This window comes from Gavia stellata, chromosome 22, assembly GCF_030936135.1.
Source record: "Gavia stellata isolate bGavSte3 chromosome 22, bGavSte3.hap2, whole genome shotgun sequence".
Taxonomy (NCBI): domain Eukaryota; kingdom Metazoa; phylum Chordata; class Aves; order Gaviiformes; family Gaviidae; genus Gavia; species Gavia stellata.
In genome coordinates this window covers 357,387-381,104 of record NC_082615.1, presented here as the reverse complement: position 1 = coordinate 381,104, position 23,718 = coordinate 357,387, and the positions used below count along the sequence as shown (strand labels likewise).

Genomic DNA, 23,718 nt, shown 5'->3' with positions numbered 1-23,718 from the left:
TTTCACAGCAATGCCTACTTATGTCAGATCAGTCAGGTTGTCACTTCTTCCACTGAGGATGATTGACTCACGTTGGGTTGTTCACCCAGATTAATCCATTTATTAATGGAGCAGTCTGAAGGGCACACAGACTGTTTAGCTACTTCAGACTCAGTTGGACACAGACATCTCTATCAATTATAATATATTGCTTCTGGAGTTCACTGAAGCCAGCCTGAACTTCTTTCTGTTCCAGTTCTTGTTTCGTTGAGCACTGACAATGCTCCTGGAACAGCTGTCAGTTTGTACCTCTGTTCTTGAGAGAGCTTGTGTAACCATGCTGGACCACAGAGTTGTGAACAGGTCTTTATTAGCTTGCCCCAGTCAGAGCGGGACTATCACCCACAGTGGATCAAGTCAGCTACATCTTTGTCTAGCAGAGTCTTGAATATCTCTTAAGGACAGAGATTTCACAACCTCTCTGGTCATCCTGTTCCAGTGCTCAGCTACCATTCTGGTGTTGTTTTTTATTTTTAAATTACATTCAATCTGAACCTCCCAAAGCTCAATTGTCTGCTGCGACATTGCCTGGCCCTATGAAGAAGAATTTGGCTCACTTACCCTTGCATCTGACCTTCAGATAGCTGTAGGCCTTAGCAGATCACCGTGGTGCCAGTCTTCATCTGCCTAAACAAGCTCTGCTTTAGGCTTGTTTAACCTCTCTAGGATGTTTGCTGTAGGGCCTTGGCTGTCTTTGTAAGCCTCTCTCCATTAAAAGGCTGGTCTCTTCTCCCAAGTGACAAGTGATAGGACAAGAGGAAAGGGCTGCAAGTTGCGCCAGGGTTGTCAGACATTGGAACAGGCTGACCAGGGAGGTGGTTGAGTCACCATCCCTGGAGGATGAGGCGCTTAGGGACATGGTTTAGTGGTGGACTTAGCAGGGTTAGGTTTAAGGTTGGACTTGATGATCTTAAAGGTCTTTTCCAACCTAAACGATTCTATTCTATGAATGAAGTTTCCCTCTCCATTAAAATAGCACTGGAGAAAGGCTGAAAATACTTGCTTTTAGGGACTATTTGATGCTGCCTCACTGTCGGCCATGTTAGGTGATTATGGACCCAACTTGCCTGCCTTGACGGAGTCCAGCATTCCCCCAGGAGGGACAATAGAAAATAAGTATTTGGTTGCTTCTGGGGAGGTGAAATATCTGTATCCTTTCAGAGCACATTTCCTAGACGTCAGAACTATGTATCAGAAGGCCAAAGAGCGATATGATACAAACTATCAGAGTTGAATATTACTGACTGTCAAGTCCCGCCTGTAAGAGATAAGTCACATGTGTGGTCTTGATGGATGTCTTCTGAGTTCGTTTCAGTGATTTCTTGCCACTGCTTAAAGAGTTTCAACTAAATACTCAGGCTTCTCTTTAGGCTCCCTTATACTTGACAGAAATAAGTAAAATGTGCCCTTATTGGATCTCTTTTCAGTGTAGAAGAAATGCAGATGTGTCACCACAGTCCACTGACTCGCCTTACTGCAGTCAGGGTTAGCAGCTTTAGTTTGTGTACTTTGGTTTTTTTAAGCAAGTTGCATCAGTTAGGCCAGAATCAGAGCACCTCAAGTAGTGCTCTGGACATTGCCTGCAGTTTGATCTTAGGTATAAGAAGAGAGATATGATTTAACGGGGAGAAGGACAAGATTTTCTTTTGCTCCCTTCAGTAAATATTCCCTTAACAGACCTGTCCTGCAAAGAGCTTAGTTTTGTAGTAGCTTCACTCAGAGCTTTCTTGGGGAAGAGGAGTGTTGCTGTATGACATTGCCTTTGGCTGTGGTGTGTGTATTGTTTCCTCTCTGTCCTGAGCTCTGCCAGGAATTACTGCCCGGCTCCTCATTATTGCCATTTCTTCCTTTGTTTTCATTACCAGCTTCAGAGCGAGGTAGAGAAACCCCTGCTCAACTTCAGAGAGAACTTTAAGAAAGACATGAAGAAGTGTGACCACCATATTGCAGACTTACGGAAGCATCTGGCCAGCCGCTACGCAGCAGTTGAAAAGGTGGGAGCAGAGAACAAACTGGAGAGTTTATGAGATACTGCTGGTTTGGACAGAAAAGCAGCTGCCTTGTGAAAAGTTTCTGTTCTGCCACAAAGAACCACAAAGGTTTCTGCTGAGTGCTTCCTGCTGCTAGTTATGCTTTGCCGGGCCCCAGGCGTCGTTTGCTGCTTAGCTGAGATTTGGGAAACTGGGGGCTACAGGCAGGGCTAATGCATTATTGCTGAACTGGCTTTTTGTTTCATCCTCCCCTTCCCAATTTGGGACAATATATTTCTAATACATTTGATGAAAATACTCCTTGCTCGTGTGTATCTGGAAGTCACATCTATTGCCCTCAAAATTTAAAAAACCTTGCCTTAGAATAGGAGCAGGATCAGGCCAAAGGCTCGCCTGACTCGCTATCCTCTTGTGCAGTGGCCAAAAGCAGATGGCCAAGGAAGGCAGCTTGAACCTGGCATGGCAAGTCACAAACCCTCTCTCAGTTCCCATTTTCTGCTCCTCACAGCAAACATGCTCACCTGAAAAACCCAAACAGCAGCAGCACCCTAGTATCGGGGGCTGTTTTAACATAAACATCCAGAAGGTAGCTGAGGTGGTGATTTAGGGAGAGTTATACCCACAGAAAGTGCTCACTTACCATCAGCTGGCAGGGAACGGGCTACCCATACCTCAGCTGCCAAGACCCTTATGCCAAATGGTATCCTTGTGCAGTTGGCTCTTGGGTATAAGCTGGAAAGGAAAATACCATGCTCAGTCAACTCAGCAGGTTGTTTGGGCTTTCATTAAAGATCAGACTGCATGTGAGAAAGTTCGCCCGGGGACAGAATTGTTGCAGGATTACACATGGTTATTAGACTATGTACGCAAGGAAGGCATTTTTCTGCAAAACAATAAGTTCTTCACAGTCATATCTGCAAAGAAACACAGGCTTCAGTAGGGATATGGAAAAGAATAAATTAGAATAGCCTTGAGAAGAAGGAATAAAAAAAGGGAAAAGCCATGTCTGCAGTGTGCTTGATGAAGCACACAGATTCTCACCAGATTGCTTTCCTGCAGCTCCCTCTTGTGACCTGCTGAGCCAAGCACAGGGTCTTTAAAACGGCAGATTGAAAAGATTGAAGTAATGCCTCAAGAGCATTGTAACTTGCAGGCTGGTGTGACTGTAGAAAACTGCAAGGTGCTAACAAAATATAATCATCCAAATTTAGTTTTAAACACTATAACTGGATAAAGAACAAATGTGACCTATTTTATAACAAGTCTGTGCGAAAGAAGTTATTGTTATTTTATGTATTTAGGCAACCTCAGCAGATGAGGTGACAGCATGCATATGTGGTAATGATGTTTATTTGTTAAGACACTTTACTAATTTGCCTGTATAAGTTCAGTAATGATGATAAATCAGGTTTTAAAAGCCTGAAGAACTTTAAAGTAATTTAAATAATAATCAATAATCAAAAAATCAGGTTCTTGACTTCTACAATACAAACTGCTGTTGTCATGAAACTGAATTAGTTTTTCTGAAATAAGTCTAAAAGTTCCTATTGTTAGAGTTTCTGATAAGTGTATATTGAATACAGAAGGTACTTAAAAATGAATTTTGTAAGATACTTGAAATTCTGTCAACAATTTAGATCCTAAGAAAAGCAAATGGAAGAGATGTCTTGGTGATGCTGGTTAAGACATTTGGAAGAAGCTTCAGGTTCCCTTTCTTCCAGAAACAGAAAGTTGCTAAGAAACATGAAAGTCTGATGATACCTTTTGTACTGTGCCTTTCTAAGAACCTATGAAGAGTTCAGATGCTTTTGTCATTTGTTGGTGACAACTTCTATATGGTGGTCGGACACTTCTTTGAACACCATATGGTGTCCTAAGAGCTTGAATCCCAGTTAGGACCCAGACTTCCTGACTTCTTACTGACAAATACTTGTGTGAAGGAGTCATACATGGCTGAAAGCAGCTGTCAGCTCTTTTCCTCTAAAACCTGTGACTCTTCTTTCTATAATTACTCCAAGGCCCGGAAAGCCTTGACAGAGAGACAGAAGGATCTGGAAATGAAAACGCAGCAGCTAGAGGTGAAGCTCAGCAACAAGACGGAAGAGGAAATTAAGAAGGCGAGACGGAAGTCCACTCAGGCGGGTGAGTACCTGTGTCTGTCAGCGGCGGGAGGCGAGCACAGCCCCATGGATGGCAGGAACAAGACGGGATGCAACTGCCCATCCACCTGCGTGTTTCTTCGTTTTTAATATGGTAGCTACAAAGTCAAACTGAACTGTGCTACAAATCTCTTTGGTATTAAATCCTCTGAAGAAACAAGCCCAGTTTTTCCAAGTCGGATGTCACAAAATTATGATTTTGGTAATTGGGGTGAGAACAGTAAAAGGGGGTGAATAGTCCTTTTGTTTTGTGAAAGTGTGCTGAAATAACTGAATGTTTGTGAAACGTTCAAAGTCAGATTCAAAGAAACTCAGCTGAGGATGATTCTTCCTTAAATCATAGTTCCTTCCTTGGTTCTTTCCTAAATCACAGTCACCCACAACTATGTGGGTGCCTATTATGCTTCCTATTACTGCCTTTTTCCTTGAAAGTGAACTTTTTGTCTTTTTTCCATTGCTACTCAGTGATTAAAATGATTTCTGTTCAAGGGATACTGAGGATATAGTAGCGTGCTATACTGTACTGAGGACACAGCTCCTTGATGTGACCTATGCATGTTTTACAGAAGCTCAAATCATGTCTACAGGATCCAGCAGGAACTGTGTTTCTTGAGATCTGTAAAGCTGATATGTGCAGCTCTGTTAGTACCTTTGCTGAAAATATGTTTTAACTAGGTCTTCCGTGTTTCACCCCTTCATAGGTTCATTCCTTTGCAGAGTTGGTCCTTCAGAGTTCTGAGGCTTTTAAAACTTCAGGAAAGCCTGTCTGGGTTTTGAGGAGCCTGAGAAGAGTCATTCGCAGTGTGACCATGTGTATAGACAACCATCTGAGGAGAAACAAAAGTTAGTGTTAGCGAGAGGAAGCTCCATGAGAGATGCTCTTTATCTGTCTGCAAATTCACAGCCTCTCTGTGTTCTCTTGCGTCCTGAGAAATAGCTTTTAATAGCTATTTATTGAACAACTAAGGGAGAGCTGAAGATCAGATGGGAGTAACCCAGAGTTTGGTGTGAGACTCCCCATCGTTCTCCCCCACTTTGTGCCACTGTTACGGACTTGCCCCATCCCCGCAGGTAGTGCTACCCAGCAGCCCAGCTGGGGTGCTTGCGATGCACACAGCAGCAGCATGTAGCGATCTAGCTGTGAAATGAGGCCTGCTGCAAGTGGATGATAGGACTAGAGAGCTCTAGACCAGAGCCCTTCTACGATCCCACCCAGTACTGATGCCTGGCGTTGCTTTCTGCTCCCATGGATTGTTCATGTGTTTCATGGCTTTCATGTTCCTGGCTGTACAGTGGCTCAGATTCACTCGGGTGGGTGGAGGATAAGCCCAAGTCAGATAGCTCCCGAAGAGCCTCCTGGAGTGTGGGAGCCATTAGTTCGGACTTGTCATGTCAGACTAGACATCCCCTGTCTGGGTGGATAAGCTTGTTGCTGAGCTTTAAGCCCTGAATCCTGGTTTCTTTGTAGAGTTCGGTTGCCACCCCAAGTTCTAAGTCCATGAGAGACTTCCAGATGCATTTACTTCTTTGACACTTGTTTGGTCTGTGGAGTCCTGTTCTTAAAGCTTGATTCATCCCCGGTTTATGTATAAAGACCTTTTTGCACCTAAAACAACAGGATGAATTTGAGCCCTGGGCCTAGGCATCAAACCATTAGGGAGAGTGTAACTGAGCCTCATTTAAAGAAGAAAGAGAATTTACTAGCTGGAAAGCAGCGATCTCTGAGACATGCCTTCCAGATTTTCCACCCACCTTTCCCTCTCTGTCAGAACAGAGTCCTGCAACAAAGAAAAAATTGAAATAATCGCAGCTTATTGTGTTACTGCTCTGAACATGGGAGGAAGCCAGAGCTCTGGAATCGTGCATCTTCAGAGGCTGGAGAATGCATGAGTGTGCAACTGGGTTGAGGTTGCTAATAAGCATCCCTCGATCTCAGACAGCTTGAGCATGACGCTTTGCTCCCGTTTTAAACAGACCCGTCTTAGAATGAAGTCTTACCTACAGAGTGCTACCCTGCAGCTCACTAACTCATTGATTTCCCATTTTATTTTATTTTTCAGATATAACTTTCTGTCTATGACCTTTATTTTTTTAACTGAAGTAACTTGCTTTCATAGTTCTGGGCATTTTGTAAAATATTACTTAATGTTCGTGTTTTCCTTTTAAAAATCTTGTCTTTCTCCCTCCCTCATTCTTTCTCACCCCAATCACCTGATCTTTTACCAGGCATCAAGTGCATGAATTTTGTTGCACCTAACAAATACCATGTAACAGAACTGCCTTCAACTCTGCCAGGACTTACCTCCAAACCCTCTGGGTCTGTCTTCAAAACCTGCACTGCAGTTTCCTTCTAAGTTCCATAACACTGGCTAGAGAATACTAATGTGTTGCTATCTTGAACTTTTCAGGAGATGACCTGATGCGCTGCGTGGATCTTTACAATCAAGCCCAGTCCAAGTGGTTTGAGGAAATGGTGACCACCACTCTGGTATGTAACCCTGTGTAGCATCTTACATGTATAACATTGCAAAATTGTAGTAACGTACAACATCCGTCACTCACAGCTCACTGATGCAAATGACACTGATCATCAGTGCCACTGTGTTCAGCTATGGCCAGGTATGTGTTAGCTGCATATTTGCTCCTGGAGAAGTACGACTCAGAAGTGCACTAGTAGATAGCTCAAGAGGGAAGTCATAGCCTGCAGGCTGCATAGGAGGTTTGTAAGTGGTGAAACTCAGGCTGAGAAGCATTTGAAGGTAAGTCTTGGTATACATGAATATAAAATCTAAATTGAAAAACAGTCTGCATCTGATCAGCTCAGATACAGATTAGTTCACAGGCAATTCAAAATCGAGAGTTGAGGTCTGAAGATTTGTGTTTGCTTGTGTACCTTCCTTCTTGAAGTTTCTGGTGCAGATACAGTGCACGTTCTGTGTATGGTGTGCCTACCTGCACTAGCACACTGGGTTCTGTGTTCTGGTCCTGTGCATCTGTGCCCTAAGTAAGGGGGTCTGAGTTCAAAGTGGGCCATTTTTTCCAGAAGGGCAGTGCATGACCCGGCAGCAGCAATAGGAGCTCAGTGTACTTCAGTCCTGTCCATACCATAAGCTCCTTTGCTCTTCTTCCTCCCCAGGCAGATAGTCTGCCATCTGAGATTTTTATGCTGTAATGAAGAATCTGTTTCCCAAAAGATGTTTAACAAATTGCAGATCTCACAGGGAAGGCAATGTAGCAGCCTGCCTGCTTGTGTATGCTCAGGTTGCACTCCACCATGATGCCCAGTAAGTGGATACCCGAATGCCCTCTGAAGGCAGGTTTTTTAAGATTTGGCCCCATTGATGTCCCCGTGAATAAGAGCTTTCTAGTGATACAGCGAAGTCCATTACAGTATCTGTCTTTAAAGACAGACTTCCATAGCATGCTGCTTCCACTGCTGCTGCTCAGATGGACAAGGAGGGACTAAATGCAGATTTTGGGATATAATATCAGAATCCGGGAGAAGAAGGGGACAGAAAAAATCAGGATGAAATTTAGAAATCATCTGCCTTTTCAACTAAAGCGTTGCTGTGGTCTGCTTACTGCCAGCTGAGTGAGGTGGAGACTTGTCCCAGCTCATCATCAGGTGAACAGATAAAACTGGTCTTATGGGTGTCTGGTTAGACCGAGGGCAGTTAGGCCCTATGAGCCATACAGCCCAATGCGGTCTCCTGCTTCCCCAAGGAATCACTGTAACTTCTGAAGCTAGCAGCAAAGCTTCTTGCAGGAAGCAGATTCGCTCTTGTGTGCAGCGTCCCTGAAGACAGTAGCTCCTCTCTGTGCCTTGGTTGTCTCAGTTTTGGAAAGGTTTCGACCTTCTTTTCTGTCATTAGGTTCAGGCTGAAGTGATTTCTGTTGCTTGCTGTCTCCGATTCTCTGCAAATCAGAGGGATGTGCAACCACAGAGTTCAGCTCCAAAGCGTGATCCTGGGGTACTATTGCACTGACTGGCAACCTTTTGTGTGCCATGCTTTCTCTGGGCCTTCAAGCTCAGCTTCCAAGAAAAATACGGACCTGTTTTTCTTTGTGTCCAGGAGCTTGAGAGACTAGAAGTTGAAAGGGTGGAGATGATTCGGCAGCATCTTTGCCAGTATACACAGCTGCGGCATGAGACAGATATGTTCAACCAAAGTGTAAGTCTGCTCTTTGTTCGGTCCCTTTGGTCTTTACTGCACTTCAGCTGAGCAGAATGGTCCCTATCCTGACCTGATTGACCTCTATCAAAAGGAGATGTGAAAAGTGTATGCGGTCAGCTTGTTAGTTTGCAGCAGTACTGTATTGCCACCCTGCAGTCCTGCTCCTCCAAGACTCTCTGATCCTGGTTACATTTCATACTGCTGGATCACAGTTTTTTGCTTGGGGAAACACAATGAATTGAGTTACATTTGGCCAGCATGAGCCATTATTAGCTCTCCCAGCATGATGCACTACTCTTTGAGGTCTTCTGTTCTTGCAAAGAAGATGGTAAATAGTTTCACTGTTGGGGGAGGGAGTATATATTTTTTTCTTATTAAAAAACTGACTAGTTTTCAAATATTAAAATATGGGGCATGTATGCTGACCTCAGTACCCGGTTGTATTTGGTGTAAGGTACAGATTGCAGGACAGGAGTCAGAGACTGACATAGGAAGCCTGTCTCTGCTTGATGTTAAAAGTCTGCCTCTTCTCTGCTTCCTGCTACGAGGCTTCACATTCAGATCTGGCTGTTGTCCACTGAGTCTTGCGTACGTGCAGTTCTCACTTGTCTGCAAATGCAATGTAGGCGTGCCCATAGCTGCTCTACGCTTCAGAGTAATGACTGTCTCTGCTTGAAATGCACCATTGACATTTTGATTCTTGTTTTGTTCGTTTTAGACAGTAGAGCTTGTGGATCAGTTGCTTCGGAAAGTGGATCCTGCCAAAGACAGGGAACTGTGGGTAAAAGAACACAAAACTGGAGATATCCGACCTGTGGACATGGAAATATAGACTGATCTGTAGTTGTATGTGATGAGTCCACCGAATTAACCAGGCTAATGTTTGTTTAAGGGTCAGAAGAGCACAGGGAAAAGGTTGTTCCACTACTAGACACCTTGTAATTTATGCCTGTACATTTAGTCATTAAAATGGTCCTCATTGTGCTAAGCCTTAAGCACCAGACATTCCAGGGTGAAGAAACCAGATGTGTGCTTCCCACCAGAGGTTCCCAATTGCACGCAGCTTCCGGAAGAAATCTGCTTTCTGATACAGAGAGAGCTCTGTTCTTCAGTGACTTTGTGCTACATCCCTCGCATGACTATCTTTATACAGTATGTTAGAACAACCATGCAGTGAGCCTCTGGCCAGCAAGTAGATAACTGTTTGAATGTGATGCAGGAGGCAAGGAAGTCCTGATCATGAATCCCAGGTCTGTCACTGACTGCTTTCATGGCCATAGGCAAGTCAACTAAATTTTCTGGCTTCCCCATCTATAAAACACACATATCTCGCAGAAATGTTGTGCAAATACATTTATTTCATGTAACACAGTTTCCCACCATGGCAGTGAAATGATGGCCATTCTCCCAAAATCTATGGAGAAGACTCCGTTTCTTCCTGTTTTATACTCCCTCTCAGGGATACATAAACCATGATTTCTGTTCTAGGCCGATCAGTAAGGTTGAAAGTGTTACCATCACCGTTACTTATCAGGAGAGACTTGGTTGTGCTATACCTACCTCATTAGCTGTCTGAGTGCCCTCAGTGACAGAAAGAGGTTATATACCAAGGAATAAATGAGAAGTTCAAAACCTTTCCTGCTTATGCAAGATGTTTTCTCACAGAATTTCCTAACATTTTATTTGGGATCCAGGTTTAAATTGCCCTTTGTTGGTTCCTTCAGGTGAGTATCTCAGCCTTTAGGTATCTTTAATTACCAAGTTTGTCCAGCTAAATTCTGTGGTTTATCTTTTTAGACCCTGATTTTCAAAGGTGCCATGAATCTGTGATGCTAGATTACATTAAATGTAGATGTAGGTTTCCAGCACTTCTGCACCATCAGATTCTTAACCTTAGGTTTTTCTTTTGTTACCCTTACTGCAAACTACCAAAAATTCAACACAGCTCTTGGTGCATAGTGTTATGTAGTTTGGAGACTGGCTTTGAAAAGATTCTCATTTTCTTCTCCCGCTTTTATTTCTGATTATTCAGTGTTGCAGTTAATATATTTTTCAGCATTTCACACAATGCCAAGATTCTTAAGATTCTAGCTTTAGATGCAGCAGAAACCTTGAATCTCACCACTGTGGCCTTTACTCAGTGTTTACTGTGTTGTTATCTCCAATTTTCCAAACCGTACTATTTCATTTGATCCACAGTTCTGCTCCATTTTATCTCATTGTTACCATCCTTTTTTCCCCAGCACCAAAATTGCATCTTTGTTTTGTTCTGCTACTATTTAAGGTTTTTGTTCACAAGCCGCAAAATGCTGTGATGCACTTTGAGAATTAATATCTTGAGAATTAATATTCCCCTCACTGAGAATTAATATTCCCCTTTACAAATACAAACTGAGATACAGAGAAGTCTTATCTGAAACACATTTTTAATATTGCTGCAATGATTATTTTTCCGGTTTGTTATTTCAGACTGAATTCTGTTGTATTTTCCTATTGTTTCCTTTTTCTCAACCATCTCTTTACCAGTATAGATTTGTTCCTGTCTTGCAAATGCCTCCACAAGCCACTTCTCTGCTGCGTCATTAACCTTTATAAACCTTTGCACATTGGCAGGTGCAATGCCATGACCACTGTATGCTCAGGATCACTGTTCCTGATGTGACGTCTCCCATACTGCACTTCCATTACACACTTTGGAATTTGCTACTACTGTTTTATTCTCAGTGTTGGAAGCATCCAGCATCCTGTTAACGTCAGTCTCTCCTAAGTTCCTGCAAAGACCATTGCAATACAAATGAAACATGGTTTGCCTAAGCGTCGCATAGTCCTTGAGCTCAGTTAAGAGTACATATGCGTTCCTAGACTCCTCTTCTGCTGCTCAAGCAGGGAAGTTTCGTGATGATCTCTCTTTTTCAGTTTTCCTACTGATTCACTCTCTGTCCTATTAATTTTTTGGTATTCCAATGCATACTTTTCCTATCTCTACCATGCACTTTGGAGGACAGTCACTTTTTCTTTTTTTTTTTTTTACCCCACATGTGCAGGGTGAGCTTTCAAAACTTCAATGGCCAAAAATAACTGGAGTCCTTAAGAGCTGCATCTCAGGTCTACCCCTGTATTCTAAGCTGTATTGTAAATTAAAACGAGCAATCTTGATGACACCTCACCACATTCTTGTTTTGATTGCAAAACCAAGCTAGTTGTGCACTTTATACAGTATTCTCCTTAATAAAATATCTGCAATAATCTGTTACCAATTACACTTTATTTTTCCTCTTTCTTTAAAGATGTTTGTTATTTTATCTATTTTGGACTGGAAATACAGTCCATTAGCACAGGTTTCTCTGAGGACTGAAATGTATTTTCGTTCCTCTGCTGAAGTGTATTTAAGCTGCTCTCAATTCTCAGTTGTATTTTCTGGTAATTCTTTTTTCCCTTTTGTTTTATTTCCAGACAGTTTTCCTACTTCTAGTTTTTGATCCATTTGGAATGTTGCAGGAATGTGTGAGCTGCACAGAACGATAATTCTCTTGATGGAGTCTGTATCTATTTTCCACTTTGGTAATCTGAGGAGAGCACTTGCTACCTCTCTGTTAACCTTTACCAGGCCCAGCCAACTCGCGCACGGTGCTGCTCTGCAGTGGGTGAGATGCTTGCTCTACAGCAAGACTTTCATCTGTAGTCGGTGGAGGTGTTAGGGAAGTTTTGCTGTTGCTTGTAGAGAGTTTTCAGCTTATTTCCTGCAAAAGATGATATTCCCTTGTGATATGACACTGCAGACAGTGGGATCAGTGTTACCTGGCTCATTCACTTCTCTGGCTGGTGTATCCTGGACAGTGTGATGCCTTACAAGTCAGGGAGTGCTGGAGCCCCTGTGCTTCTGAACAGGCAGCATCTTCAAAGAAGGTAGTGGTGTGTTTGAAGGGAAGCATAGACGCCTGCCCTCGTGTTCATTCCTAACAAGGTAACTTTGGGAGTTTCAGCATTGCTCTATTCCTCTTCCATTGAGTTGCAAAAATGCCATTGAACCCAGTCTTTCCTCATGCAATAGCTCATCCTAAACAACTTCTTCTCTGGAGCAAGATCAAGCTTTGTGTTACGTTAAAATAGCTAGCATGTGAAAAGCATGATGATGTTGCAATGTAACTGATGAATAGGAATAGCAAACTAAGTCTCTTGCCTCCATAGGTACTGAGCTTAAGGATCACCTCCTTTCACCTGGCAGGTGGGCTCACACACTTGATGTGTTTTTACTATTTTAGTCACTACAGGTATCAGTCTTTCTTTGTTGAGTGACAAGGCTGTTCTCCATCTTCATACAGCTCTATGGTCACAGAGCAGAAGGTGCATTTTCGATTAGTACCGTTTGCTTTCATCTGAAGAGGTACAGTTAGTGGGAATTTGCCTCTGGTTCTTATCTGGTAGCTCTGCTTGCTCAGGTCTTTGTTGAAGCCACCTGTGTTTCAGGAGTCCTGCTGCTCCTGCAGAGCTCCCTCTTTGTCTAAGAGATGCTGTCACATACTTACCTTGTGCTGTTAAGCCTCTGGCTCCCTGGCCATCTCTGCTTCAGCCAGAGCCTTTTGGCCCTTGTCTGAGCTCAAGGGCTTTGTGAATTCCTTTGGCTTTGAGTCCGTTTGGTGCCCTGTCTCTGGTGCCAGAGCTGGTGAGGTGCTTACCAGCTGTAACCTCAGCTACCGTATAGTATGAGAACATTTTATTCATCACCTATACCAGCCCGCCTGTGTCTTCAAAGCCATCTTCTGGCACAGTTTACTCAATAGAGAGTCCTTGTTGGAAGTCTTTCTCTAAGGTATTCTTTCAGCTTATTTCCTAACAGAACTCATTCTGGATCCAGTGCTGTTGGCTGATTCCTGTCGGAGTTAATGAGCTAAAAGCAATGAGTCCTTTACCACTTGGGCCAAGTGCACTCTTCTCTCATCACTGTCAAGATTCCAGTTGCTTTCATAGAGCAACATCCAAAAAGGCCTAATTCTCATATTTCCAATCTGCTCCAGGTTCACTCACATCTGTAACTCACATTTATTCATCACTTCTAAGTCTTGAACATATTTTGAAAGACTTCAGTTGTTCCCTTGGAGGAATGTTATTTCACTATTTGACACTGGGTTCTTTAGAGATAGCTTTAATTTTTTTTTTTTTTTTGTATGATAAAATATCGTAACAGCAGCGAAAGTCATATGGAAATGCCTGTTATGTTTCTAGAATACTTTTTCCGCTCTGCAGCCCTGCCTGAGCTGCTGTGGGGTAGCTGTGCTCCCCCTCGTGTTGCACAATTACAGTAAACACTGAAATCATTCTTCTTTTTATGCATAACAGGCAGCACGCAAACTTGTGCTCTGGTTCTCTTTACCCTTTATGCATCTGCGCAGCTTCATGTTGCAGAACTAGCTGCTTTTTGTTTAGCTGACAGCATCATGCTGTAATGTCTGTGTGTAGCTGTCTTGTGACAGTGAACTGCACTCAGACCATCTCTTTTGTTTGTTTGTTTGTTTTTTTCTAACAGGAGTTTCTGTAAAGCATTCACAGGAAACTTTGACATGCTCAGTAGCAGTCATAATTTCTCAGACCTTCTCAGAACATCTTTAAATTTGTCCCTGTTTTTAATGTCATTATTTAAATATTTGCTGCGAGTTAGACTCTTCATGTAGAAATGCGTACTCTTCTTTTCACCTGCTCTTTGGAAGTATTCAGCACTCACAGATTTCTTGGAACACAACAGGGAGCGTGTAGGTGATAAGAGACTTTGAAAATCAGGCTGACAAATAGAAATGCACAAGCTTCTTTTTTCCTTAGTCGTTGAGTACATGTAAAAGGTAAACATTAAGAAATGAGAACCTCACATACTTACTGTATAAGACCTAGCTGCTATACGTGCAGTTCCCAGCAGCTCCACCAGTGACCCTGTGTCAGGGTGTGGTAGGAGCACAGCTCTAGAGCGTGGGCCTACAGCTCATCTTCTGATGCAGCTGTAAAAACCCAAATCCAAAATTAAGTGAAAAAGTAGCTCTGCCCATTATTTCTTCAGTCACACACAGGGAGAAAAAGAGCACTGCTTACCCAGGTGGGTCCTTCACTATCAAGCACCTTAAGAAATCCTGACCAGCACCTTGAAGGTCCCCCTGGAATGAGTAGGTGTGACTTCTTGGTGTGATCAATTGATTGTTTCCTTCTGAACTGAAAACGTATTTGCTATTTTATAGTAGCTGTACTCTTTTGAACTAGTGCAGCCTGCTGGGTCTGTTCCCAGAGATGGCAGAGTCCGGTGTCCGGGCGGCAGTCCTGGTCACCCTGACATTTCCACTTTGCAAGAATTAGGTCTTCAAAAGACAGTGGCAAAAGGCAGTTTTCAAAATAATGAGTTTTCCTGATCACAGACCTTTCTGGAAAGTCCATAGGCTTTTTGCTACCCAGCATGTGTTGAAATAGGAGAATGAGGTCCCAGAGGCTGCCGAAGCGTTTCTGTGAATGGTTCTTGCTGTGTGGGCATTCCTCCCGTACTCCTACAGTGGCGTACGGCTGACGGGTGTCCTTCTTTGCACAGCAGAGGTGTCTGACATTTTACCAGAGGAGCTTGCTGGTCACATTTAACTTACCCAGGTGGGCAGTAGTCACAGGCAGATTCAAATTAAAAACAGACACGTAGGGCATGAAAATATTTGGCTGCCCCAGTGGCATTTGAGCTTCTTGACACGAGGCACTCATCTCCCTCAGAACCTGATGGGTCCAATAACAGGTTCATCACTCTCCAAATTCTGCTTAGCATGAGAAAATCAGTGATGAAACGTTTCCTTGTATCTATTGCTTGATACAGGGCTCTCCAACTAGCACCTGGTTGTGCCACTGGGAGACTGGTATGTGGTAATGCCACACTGGTGACTACAGAATGGTTTTTGGCATTTGGCAGCGCTGTGACGTCCTGCGCCCTTGCATTGAACTGACCCTCAGACACATGTCAAGCCTGGCGTGCAGGTATTCTCCAGGAGCTTGGAGCACACAGCCTTTCTCTTGCATAATGGTGATGAAGTCTTTCCTGTCAGCAAATCCTTGTCTTTTCCTGAGAAGCACTGTTGTGTAAATAATACTCATTACTTTGTCTTATGGTAGATCTTATTCATACAAATGTGCATCTTTCAATTCTTATTTTTTCCCCTTCATTGTTACTGTAGCCAACCCTCCATCACTGAGATATACCAGTTTTCAGGATCTTTTCTTTAATTTTGAATTTTCATAGAATGTCTCTGTTGCTTTCATGTGCTGACCAAACTTCGTGCTTTTGGATATTTTCTGAGAGTGGTAAGTGCATGCTTTTTGGAGGGGTTATTTTGGTTTTTGTTTTGGATTTTTCTTATCTGCCACTGGGTTTGGGAGTGCAATAACTCCTTTTTGTGCTAGTCACATTTTTTTTTTCTTCCTGGACATTTTTTCTGAAGGGACCAACACATAGCACAATTTGACTTAAATTTTTAATCCCGTGCATTCCTCAAGGCAGAAACCTTTCGTGCCTCATGATGCATCTGGTTCTAAGAATTGTGCATGGATAAAATCTTTCATAGACCAATAAAAAATAAGTCTTAGGTTAACTGCATAATTATTACAGAAAAAATATATAAATTTGAAATATTCAAATTTAATTCCCTCAACTTACATTAAGTTGAACTATTTCAGGTGCGTCGTAAGAGACAAACTCAGTGGATATTCAGAACAAAAGCTTTTCAGCTGCTGTATTCAGGTTCAGTGAGTGGACAAGACTATAGTTTTGAATATATGCAGTCATTCAGGGCTACTGATTTAACGAGTAACTGAGTAATGGCTTGTATCACCACCCTACTAAAATTCTGCTAGTAGTTCCCCTTGAAGTGCCTCTTTAAATTGTATCTGCTACAGGCATGTAAGATACATAGATTCACCTTACAAATTTCCAGAACTCAGGAGCAGCCAGTATGCACAGATCTGTGCAGGATTCTCAGCCCTCCTTCCTTGCGCTGCGCTGTGCACTCTTTTAGGACATCTGCATACCCAGTAGACCTGCCTTTGTCTCACTGATCATTTACTGTCCAGCACAGTCATCCTAAATTCTCAATGCTGAAAATGGAGTAGGAAATGTTAGACGTCGGAGCAACTGCATTGAGGGAGCGTTGCTAACCTAATCTTCTGACACATCCTTCAGGATAGGGGTCTCAGCAGAATAAGCAGGGAATTCTGCAAAAAAACAGTTGAGTGAGTGGCATTTGGGGCTTAAGCAGGCCTTTATTGTGTAAAATAGAAGAACTTGACTCTTTTTTTAAAGCAGTTGCTGAGAAGAAATTTTCTGGTACTGGAAGTCTAAAGCAGAATAGTGATTTCGCGGATCTCACATCTGCATGACATGACAATCTTAGTCATTTGAATTTGGGAATGCTTGACTTGAAATCGCTTGCTCCTTTGGAGTTTTTTGATGTGATGGCTGCGGTTTTCAGAATAGTCTAAGGAATTTGGATGTCTGTTTACCACTCCCTTACTCCAGCAAGTCAAAAACACTCTTTAGGGACAGCAACCTCTATCCATTATGAAAAAAGCAGGCGCTAGCATTGGACAAATGTTTTCTTCTCCTCCTTAGATGGTTTCCTTTCTTTTGATAGCCCAAGACAGTGTGAAAAATCCACCGAACAGTTTTGCAGACATTCTAACAGCAGGGATTCAAAGGCAGGCCAGATCACCGGTCATATACTGAAACAGAGTTTTCTACTAAAATAAAGTTGCTTATTTGGTCCTTTTTGTGTAACTTTTGCTAAATACTTTTAAATTTCTAGGAAAGTTGTCTTTGCCAGTACTAATGACTTATTTTTAAAGATGTTTAACCAAAATTTTTTAACTTCCCATAAATTTTGGCTGAAAAGAACCCTTAAATAGTTTATGTATCATGCAGCCTCTCTCTGGGTAACTAGTAAATCTTGGATCATTGTGCAAATTATAGGATGGCTTTTGTTCCATAAGGATACATGAAGGAATCACTTACTGAACTGAAGAAGTTGAATGCAGAAAAGATTTAAGGGGCAGATCTTCAGCTTGGGTAAACTGGCAGAGTTCAGTGGAAGCTACTTTATGTCAGCTGTGGATCTTGTCCTTCGGTGTTGAAGGCATTTCATATACATATTTTTTCTGTCTTACTGTAAAACAATTTCATATGGTTAAACTGTATTTTCCTATATTGTTCTGCAAGTTTATATGCACCACAGTGCTCATCTCATCTCCTGTCAAATAAACTGTACAGAGACACATTGAGCATGGAATTCTCTTTACCCAGTTGCTTTTTCTACAACTAAAGCCACACACCTTTTGAATGCAGTATCATCAAAGAACACTTGGGGTGCCATATACACATGTACTGCTTTGTTGATACCATCTTAATGCAGCTTGGATTTGCAATCACATCACTCGAGTCTAATCTACTTGTACTTATCCTTTTCAGATCTTTGCATGATAGTCAGATGAGTACAGTCCCTAAAATTTCATTTTTATTAGGAAATCAATTTAAGAAACACCTGTAATTAAGTGGCTTTGTTTCTTAAACAAGTAGGCAAGCTGACCGTGATCAGTCGGAAAGCAGCTGCCGTGAAATGGGCATGCTTTAAGTGATCTGTAAGTCTTCTACACCTAGTCAGTCCTTTACCTGTAAGTTCCACATGCATCTTGAAGCTTAGTTGAAGAGAAAACACTGTTGTAAAATGTTGTTGTTAATAAACTGTTCTACTTTGAATATTTGAGTTAACATGCATGCTGGCAGGTTTTCTGACAGAGTCAAAATCAACCTTGTCAAAATCCTGTCTAATCCAACAACTGTCTTCAGAAGCGACCAGCATGGGATACTGCTATAGAAGCAGAGCTCAGAGCAAGCAGGTGTTGCAGTTCTGCAGAACACAAGCCTACCTTCCCAGCAATGTGTGACTCGGGGACCTTGGAGGTAACAACATTATCCACACACCTCATAAACCTCAGTGGAGCTTTCTTCTAAGAATTTGTCAGGTTTTGAACACATGTAAAAATTGAGTTTCTGCAACCACCTGCAGAATGGCATCCCACAGCTCCGTGGTGTGTTTGTACACTGGTGTGGTAAGTAGTTGCAGAGGTGTGCACACGCCTCTCAGAAAAGGAGAAGAAAGGTAAGACACTGAAAAAGTTCCAGGTGGAAGCTTGGTTTTCACAGCAGAGTCTTTGCACCTCGCCCAAAGTAGCCTAAATCTGTCAAAAAATCTCAGAATGCTGTTTCAGATGTTGGTGCATGGTATAGACCATCTTGGTGAACACTTTAACAATTCTCCACCTACTGTGGTACATTTAACTGCAACTTAGCAGCAAAAAGCATTTTCACATGTAGAGAACTTCGATCCAACTTTGAAACCCAAGATGGGGAATTACTGTACAAGCCGTAACACTTATTTGCTACATGGGTGTAGTGCCAGCACTCAGAAAAACATAGCGGTGAAAGGACCAGTGTGGACGGTGGAAGTAGCAGGGTGGCAGCCTCGCAGTCTGTGACGTTTATATGTAAAGGGCAGGAGGTTTTACTCCATTCTGCACAGGAATACCTGTACTAAACTTTTGCAACCAAAATAATTAAAAAATGAGATTGGATTCCACCATGCAATTAAGCCTTTGACCCTCTCATGTTCCTCAGAAGTGGAAAGAAAGCTGCAAGGGCGTCAGTGAGGAGATTGGATTTCAGACTGCTTTTGGGACTAAGAAGTAGACATGCTTTGTGCCTCAAGCTGTTATCTAATACTTCAGAAGTTCCCGTTAATTATAAATAAAATTATGTGAATACAGTCTGCATCTTCTGCTGTTTCCCTGATCAACAATGATCCTGAAATCTCCAGATAAATACAATTTTTCTAAATGGTGAACTGGACAGTATGCTAGGAGTATCCTAACTTCTCCTTTACTGCAAATATTAAGTGGAAATCAAAGGCTGTGTGCACACCATTGGATTGGATCAGATCCCATTTTGCCCTGGCTGCTGTGAGGAACAGCATTTGTGCTGGGTCTCCCCTGCCTTTGGGGTTGTAATAACTCAGTCTTGCTGAAGGTAGAATTTGGGGGCTCTTCAGTGGTTAAATACAGACCGGAGAACTGCTGTGAGAGGCAGGTGCTTGATCGCAGACTGCAAAAGGGTGCTGCAGCCCTGCCCTGCCCAACTTTGGTCCCCACATGCTCTCCCCCTGCCCCTGCGTGCACTGATGCAGCTCCAGCTTCAGGGAAGAGGTGGAGTAGACCACTGAGGAATGTTGCAAAGAAATACTAAATCGCCAAGAAGCAGAACAAACTGTTAAAATGCCTCCCACTAGAGGAGGGGGTGGGACAGGTTGGAGTGCATTTGCATGAATCGTTTGAGTGCAGTTCTGAGCAGTATTTTCAAAAGTAAAGAGATGGATTGTTGCGATGAATTACTGCTTTCCTTTTCAATGCTGAACCTGCTGGAAAGCCCTGGCAGGGTGCAGCCCTGCCTGCTGTCAGGGTGGGTGGGACGTGCTGTGGATTCCTTGGCTGTTTTGAAAAGCTAGGCTTCTCTGAGGAGGGCTCTGGTGACTGGTAACCCCGCTTAGAAACAGTCTTTCAGACTATTCACAGCTGGGAGAGGTGCAGCTCTGGAAATGCTTTGGGTGAGGTGCAGCTGTGAAGAGTGGTTCGGGCACACGCAGAACACCATCTTGCCTCTGATGTTGTTCCTGGGCATATGCCACGGGTAGGATGCGTGTAGCTCCTTCCCAAGTCCCTTAACGGGCAGATTCTGAACTGATGGCCCTGTCAACAGGAAGAAGACCCAACAGGAGCCTGGGGAAAACATGAGCCGACCCCTGGTGACTCAAAGAAAGATGCTTTAACCAGCAGAGGTTTTGTTTGTGACAGTCCTGAAAACTGCAGTGAATGCAGACTGCACCATGGCAAACGGTGCCCGCCCAGACTTGGCCAGATCCTCTCTTATTCTGGCTGTTGTGCAAGGGGACTGCTGCCACAGGGGCATCCCACTTCAGTGGTCGAATTATATAGGCATGTAATCAGTCAGTGATGGCTGAATGAGGGTTTTATACAGAGTATTTCGGGACTAGGCATCTGCTTTGTTGACTGCAGATACCACCATGCATTTGTTTGATGCTGTTGAAGCTAAGTGATAACTTTTGATTCTGTATACTATATTTCGGTCATTGATTCTGGACTGTCATGCCACTTGTGGAAAAATGCAGCATTTCAGGCATACCTGTTTCAGGGGTAAGACTGTGTACTCTGCAGTGACCTCCTATGCAATAAAAGCCCCATCAACTGATTTGAGGAAAATCTTGTATTTTTTTTATTTATTTCATACAGGACTTCCTGCAACCAGCATACATTGTAGGTGGATGTTTAATATAACTCGTGAGCCTGGAAAGCCTTTCAACATGTTAGAACCATTTAGAACTGACCCTTTTGACACAAAACCAATACTTTGTCACCTAAGATGAAATGTTTTTGTAGATCTATGTTACAAAATGGCATTTCTGCAAGTTTTTCTCATATGCTCATTCATACTGTCCCACAGTTCCCAAACAAGAAAGTCTTGGGAGTGTCTAGAGCCCCAACACTGCTCCTGCTGTGATAAAAACAGTTAGTCTTTTATCAACAGTGCCTGCTCTACCTAACAGACAAAGCGTCGCCCTATGGTGCTTACCTAGGTCTGGACTCTGGAGAATATCTTTCATTGCAGTGCCCAGTAATTATTTCCTCCTTTGAAGGAAGTGCCCTCCAGTCCTTCATGAGGTGTACCTCTTTCTTAACGCGTGTCTGGTAAAAACCCAGTAGTCCGTAGGTTAGTAAAACTTAACAGGGTCCAAGGAACATTTAATTAACTGTTTCGTATTTGTAGGAAAAAACCTTGTATCAGTCTGGTGTTTGGCAAATGTCTGTGCAGTCTTCCCTGGCTGTGTTGGGATTTCCACCACTGGAGACAGAACACAAAGCAGCAAAAAATGTGAGTTTCAAGAATGTGTCAAAGGTCCTCATAGGCTCAGATTTGCTCGGGTTTTGTGGTTAAAACAGAACATGCCCCAGCAAGCCCCTGCACTCTTCTGCTTCTGCCCCTTGGGTGAACTCAGCAGTCTTGTTATAAGTACATGGCTTTATACCTGGTCTGTGCTGATTTGGTTTACACTGGAGATCTGAAGAGTTCAGATCCAGAGACTCCAGCTCTATTCTGGTTACAGACAAGAAACACATCAGGTGCTTGACAAAAGCATAGTTAAAAGACCAGTCATTGAGACAACCAGAGAAACAAACAAGCTAATCAGTAGCATGATTAAATCGATAAAAATAAAAATTATTTAAATCGATAAAAATAAAAATTTTTCACGATAAAAATATCTGCTAAAAATAGCACTGAAAATGAATCTACAGGTTCTCCTGAACACAGGGTGAACTGCTTCTAGGTGTTTATTTTTAAAATATAGGAGATGATGTTATGTCAGGCATAGCTTTTCCATGTATTTTTCTCTTTAAGCAACTTGCTGCCTGAGGAGAAACCCTAGGATTATTTGTCAGTGCCTTTTCGCCCTCCTGCAGTTCAAAGCCATTTCTGCACCCTGCAATGCAGTTTTTGGAGTGCATGTTTCAATCTTTTACACCAGATGTCAGTGTGCTTCCCTTTTTGCCTTAGAGGACTTCAGGCTAGGATGTCTTTAAAGAACTGCAGCTGTGTCAGTTGAAAATTGCAAGGTGTGTTACCAGGACTCATGATGGACCCTGTGCAGGCACAGACCCAACAGCATAGAAATCCATCACCTCGGCCACAAATAACAGAAGCTGACTGCTTTTTAAAATCTGGCTTTATTGCCATAATTGACTCATTTGTGCTCATTGTCAGTCTATAATCCCTATAGCAGTTTGGAACAGTACAAGGAAAGAGGAGATGACAGGCCATGTGCTGTGATGTGCCATGTGACATACTTCTAATTGCATAATTTTCTTTGTATATGACCTCGACGTACAGTCAGCAGAGGACAACACCACATCTGTAGCCACATTACATACCTTCAAGCATTACTGCTTAACCCTAATCTGAAACCTTTGATGGGGTTTCAGGGAAACATCTTGCACTTAAAGCATTCTCCTAGGGCAGAGCAGTGGTGGTGCAGCACAAGATGCCTTAGTCGAGGCAGGAGTAGTGCATAATCTGCAGCTAGAAAGAAGTGATGCTGAACCTTTATAGCACAGGGAGCTACAATCTTGGAAGCACCAAAGCACCCAGCATCTCCACCTGCCAGGTGGATGACAGGGTGCCATGTTTGGAAAGGGACCACATAATCCTCTACTGGACAGTACTTTTCCCTGGTATCACCCTAGTGGAGTTGCTTCTTAAATCTTCTGTTTTTTCACAAGCAACCATCACAAATAGTCCTGATGAAAAATGTGCTGAGCAATGGCTAGTCAGGAAGCAGCAAAAGGCAGGGTTACTCCATGAGGGTGGAACAAACCGGGAGCTAAGTGACCACAGCACAGGCAGAGCCCTCACTGACCAGGGGCAGAGGTCTGCAAAGTGTGGAAAAAGCAGGGTGCTGGTAATGGGGTGCATCAACATCCTAAGACAAGGTGAGGTGACGAACCGGGTTCATCCATGGAATTTTGTCAGGAGCAATAGGAGGTGAGGCAGACACAAGACTAGGAGACAAGACTACAACAAAGGTCTGAGGTCTATCCAAGAGGCAAAGCTAGAGATAGCTGCACTACAACATATCTAAGACACCAACAACGTAACTCAGGCCTGAACTTAAAAGGTACTCCTGGAACCATGGGCAGAGGGTGTGGGTGGAAGCCCCAGGTCAGGCTGGTGAGGGCAGTTGAGTCCTATTGGGGCACTTAGGGGCCTGCCAGACAGCGATCTCTTGGACCTGTCTGCATCCCTGATGGACACTGTAGAAATACAAGAAGAGTCAATTCTGCTTTGCAGGGCTTAGGATGGACAGAGAACCAAGTTGCAGAAGATCAGAGGTGCTCATGGTGATTTGCAGTACTCATGGAAGGATTCACACCAGACTATTGAATAGGAGCAGTCATAACTATTGCTGTGAGTCAAATGAAGAAGTTAAACTTTTACTCTACAAGCTGAATGGGCTGAAAGTGTTTTTGAACCCTCATAGGTCATTGTGACCTATGTCCTTCATGAGGCCCTTAAAAGCAAAGTGATGTGCAGAGTTGAAGCAATTGGTTTAACTTAGCTCTTGTAATCTTTCCTGGTTTGCTACACAGGTACCAACTACTATTTCTCTCACGTGGTTTCATTAAATACAATGGCAATTTCTGAACTGATGGTCAAGACAAAATGGCCCAAGG

At 43.0% G+C, this 23,718-nt stretch overlaps 1 protein-coding gene across 2 annotated transcripts in view; it reads left to right on the top strand.

Moving 5' to 3' along the window:
* The window catches only part of GAS7 (growth arrest specific 7), a 98,647-nt gene extending 89,367 nt beyond the window's left edge, over positions 1-9,280 (top strand). For both annotated transcript variants that reach the window (XM_059828221.1, XM_059828220.1), the window contains exons 10-14: positions 1,905-2,033; positions 4,049-4,172; positions 6,598-6,677; positions 8,263-8,361; positions 9,083-9,280. In XM_059828221.1, coding sequence (XP_059684204.1) covers positions 1,905-2,033; positions 4,049-4,172; positions 6,598-6,677; positions 8,263-8,361; positions 9,083-9,196 — 546 coding nt within the window. In that variant the 3' untranslated portion in view covers positions 9,197-9,280. The remainder of the gene's footprint in view (positions 1-1,904; positions 2,034-4,048; positions 4,173-6,597; positions 6,678-8,262; positions 8,362-9,082) is intronic.
* Positions 9,281-23,718: the final 14,438 nt, after the last annotated feature.